Genomic DNA, 4,161 nt, shown 5'->3' with positions numbered 1-4,161 from the left:
CCAATACGACAAAGACTTGACGGTCCAATAAAATAGCGTGGTCAACGACCAATAAGTGAACAGTGGGACCGAAGGGGAACATAAGTGGGACCAAGTGGGAGCATCCCATTGGGGATTTTGGTCAGTTCATGGGAAAAAAATGCTAAGCTGATACTAATATATAATAATTAGCAAACTACACATTTTATTAGTAATACAATCGTTTTAAAATTCTCAGTTTGAGAAATCAGGACAAAGCTAGTTACTGAAAACTTGAAAACAGGTGTCATATTGCTTGTTTTAACTCAATGCAAATTATTCAAATTATGTTAGTGTGTATGCATATTCATTCCAGTCACGATTCTAACATCTAAGTATATTCCAACTATTTTTTTCATGCAGCATTTGTGTTATGTCATGGCAGCTGCTTATCACAGAAATAACCAAATGCATACTGAATTTAAAATACATTTGTGAGATTTATCTATTTCCGCCATTCGTAAGCATGCAACTTTGATGCCATTAACAGCAATAGCAGCCACTTTTATCATAAATTCCGCAGACATAAATATACACAAATACGTAGATCACGATAGAACATATAACAATAATATTGCAAAACACCTAAAATACATTTTAAAAATCATAATTAATGCTGATGATCATTAACTCTTGGGTGGTGGCGTGCATGATCCGACCGTTAGTGCAGTGTTTCCCAAACTTTTTCAGGCTATCGCCCCCGTGAGAGATATATTTTTCAAACGCCCCCTAAATTATTGTCAAAAAATAATGAATTTTTAAACAGACTATTTATTCAAATCGAGTGTTCTTTCAAAAATAATCATATAGTGAAAAAATAATTGATGTGATGGATGGGGTTGGTGCATTGCGACTAATCTGTCTACATTGGGTTCAGTGTTGGTAAGGAACAGTTGTAAGTCACCACGTTTGGCGATTTGCAGTCTGCTGCGACCGGTGTTGAGCAGTTGCCTTTCATATATCTTTCTCATTTATCCAATTTTCTCTCGAACTGACCAGTCGCTATCGTTTATTTCTTGTCTACGTGTTTTCTGCTTGATTGTGAACGGTTATTATTAGTGGTTTTCTTGTTAACTTTTTTAATGCAAAATTTGCCATACTTTTACTATCATTTACATTATTTTATGCAAAGTTTCATCTATTTCATGTAAAATGTCGAATAATTTTAGAAATGTCACTCACAGGATATGATAGTGATAGTTTCTTAAACCTCCTGAATGATTCTCTTGAGGAAAGTGAATATAGGCAGTGTCAGCGATTCTGACTGAAAAACTGAACTGAGCGACTGAAAAAAATATGACCGCGCCAAGTGAAAAAAAATATTCTATGACTATTTCTAAGAAGTTATGGAAAACAACAGCTGCCATCACTTAGGAATTCTGCTAAAACAGAACGAGAGTTTTCAGGGGGTGCGCTGGACCCCGTGCCACCATCAGAGGGTTACTATATATAACAACTGCTACAAACACCTTTCTTGATCATTGGTCTGATATGTTCTTTAAAGAAATTAAGAATTAATAAATATTATTGTAATGACTAACTCACAAAGCCGAGTTTTATTAGACAGAACGCAGCCAATATAAGAAATGCAATTATAAGATAGTGTATGTAGTATCACGTAAGATTATCATAGAAGGTAACCGGGTTTACTGTACCCACTACAATTATTAGATTTATTAAATAATTAGAATATTACAAAAAATATGCTTCACGCATAAATAGGTAAAATAGCATCGAATACTGCACGAGTAAGAAAATAATTTTAATAAAAATTAAGCGTTAAACAAAACAGTGAACGTTAAACAGTGAAAAGAAAAATCAATTAAAAATCATCAATCATATTCATAATAAAACGAAAACCATCACTGGGAATATAAAGCAAAAGAAAGTAATAGAAGTTAAATATCAACTTTGATAGCTTTGAAAATTATATTACGGTATTCAAGTGTAAACCGTAGCAAAGAAATTCAATGCTGATAAAATAAGAAATTTTCAAAAATGCAATTGTCAATTAACAATAATACATGAACCAAATGCACTGTTACAAAAAGTAAAAGCATGATTTGTTTAAATTTAAAATGCAAAATGCAAACAGAATAATGCACAAATAAAAAAATATTTTTATTAATAAAGTAAATGTTATATAAATAGAAAAACATAATTTTTAGCAATAAAAAAGAAAATTAATGATTATCAATCGCATTTATAAAAAAACGAAATCAAAATTAAAAAGTAATCAAACAGTAAATGAAGTTACAAAACGAAAATGTTGTTCACATTCGATTTAGAAAGTCCATGTTTACACGATTACTGACATCCAAGTAAGTAATAGACGGCAATACATCGGGCATTAATCTCCATGTATCATCTGCTAATTCTTCATAAATCAACACTGAACAGTACGGATAGTTTTCACCCACTGATTTCAGTGCTTCTTCAGAAACATTGCTGGTATCCATACCATTTAAAAAGCGTGTAATCGCATCAATAGTCGTACTATGGACAATAAACAAGATATTTCCTTTTTCTAAACAAAAACAGTTAAACCTCTTCAAAATTTTTTGAAATAAATCAACTTTTACTTTTATCACTTTCTAATATTTGTCTAAAAGCATTGATGCAACGTTCATAAAAATCGGCAACACTTTCATTCGAATACTGTTGCATATCGCTAGCCTTAGTAACTGGCTTATAAGTGCTGTTGATTTTATAATTTGATTTCACTAAATCGCTAAATTTCATCCAAGTTGGCATTATTTCATACCACGCTAGCCACTCAAAAAGAGCTGGCTCAATTTGCATCCTTAACAAAGGATTGTCTGCTGCTTTAAGAAGACTGTGACAAGTTTGAATGCACCGAAACGCGGGACTAACAACAATTCTGTGAGGCAAATGTTTTCCCAGTTTCATAGCACGTCCAAGCATTACAGCAGTGATATTTCCCAATTCAGTTATTGGAGAATCAATGCGATAAGCTTCGTATCCATCATGGCGCTCAGGAATTTTCAGAGGTTGATTTAAATCATACGGTTTGTATTTTCCCTATAAAAAGCAAACTTTTTCATCATGGAATGAATATTAATGAAAAAAATACTTCATCATTGAATGATACATCAACCCATTCAGGAAATATGCGATCCATTCTTTCTGCGTTTCGCATTAACATTACTCGACGACCAGTAGGTTTAGCTAATACTACCGGTCGTACTGGAGATTGAATCATTTGTTTCATCATTGTTTTTTTCCTTTTCACTTCTGGATGCTCACGTCTTCTCAATTCGGAAGAAAGTATGTCTAAAGTGGGGCATTCACTTATTTTCAGACGATCAACATTTGATTTTGCTGGCGCTAATCTATTCAGAGTGCCACGGACATCTTTCTTAACAACGTCTTCTTTAGCCATTGAGTACATCATTGAATAATTTGCTACGTTTGTCATTTCTGACATAGTTGCATCTAACGAACTAATTTCACTCTGTTTACTTCCTAAGGTTGCAGATTTCTCAATGGCTCTGCTTTTGCTTTGCACTTGTTGACCTGTTGTTGGTACACTTTGCAATTTCTCTTCCTTTGTAATGGGCAACGGGCTTGGTGCATTTTTCTCTGGAGCCATGGAATACATCATTGAATAACCGCCAACGTTTGTCATTGCTGACAAAGTAGGATCTACAGAGCTCACATCAGTTTCCTTATTTCGTTGAGCTCCCAATTTTGAAGCTTTTCCAGATTTTGGTATCAAATTCTGTTCTGGCTCAGGTATGGCAGTCAATGCCCTATTATCAACTTGAGCTGCTGTTGGTAGAGCTTTCATTTTCTGTCCATCGGTTACCGGGGATATCGGTTTTTTTTCATCCGGTGCCATAGAATACATCATTGTATAACCGCCAACGTTTGTCATTGCTGACAGAGTAGGATCTACAGAGCTGACATCAGCTTCCTTCTTTTGTTGAACTGCCAATTTTGAAGCTTTTCCAGATTTTGGTATCAAATTCTGTTCTGGCTCAGGTATGGCAGTCAATGCCCTATTATCAACTTGAGCTGCTGTTGGTAGAGCTTGCATTTTTTGTTCCTCGGTTACCGGGGATATCGGTTTTTTTTCAACCGGCGCCATACAATACATCATTGAATACCCGCCAACGTTTG

The 4,161-nt window shown here is 34.5% G+C and overlaps 1 protein-coding gene across 1 annotated transcript; it reads right to left on the bottom strand.

The window, feature by feature from the left end:
• Positions 1 to 2,291: 2,291 nt before the first annotated feature.
• Tsp_00069 (putative ubiquitin associated and SH3 domain-containing protein B) lies at positions 2,292 to 3,621 on the bottom strand (the record flags this gene model as incomplete). Its single annotated transcript, XM_003375824.1, has 3 exons — positions 2,292 to 2,545; positions 2,601 to 3,060; positions 3,113 to 3,621. Coding segments are annotated over 3 exons (1,223 nt in total), but the record flags the coding sequence as incomplete, so codon positions are not given.
• Between the last annotated feature and the right edge of the window lie 540 nt (positions 3,622 to 4,161).

Source organism: Trichinella spiralis (genome assembly GCF_000181795.1).
Source record: "Trichinella spiralis strain ISS 195 chromosome Unknown Scfld4, whole genome shotgun sequence".
Lineage (NCBI taxonomy): Eukaryota > Metazoa > Nematoda > Enoplea > Trichinellida > Trichinellidae > Trichinella > Trichinella spiralis.
The sequence above is the reverse complement of the archived record's forward strand: the minus strand, read 5'-3'. Positions and strand labels throughout refer to the sequence as shown.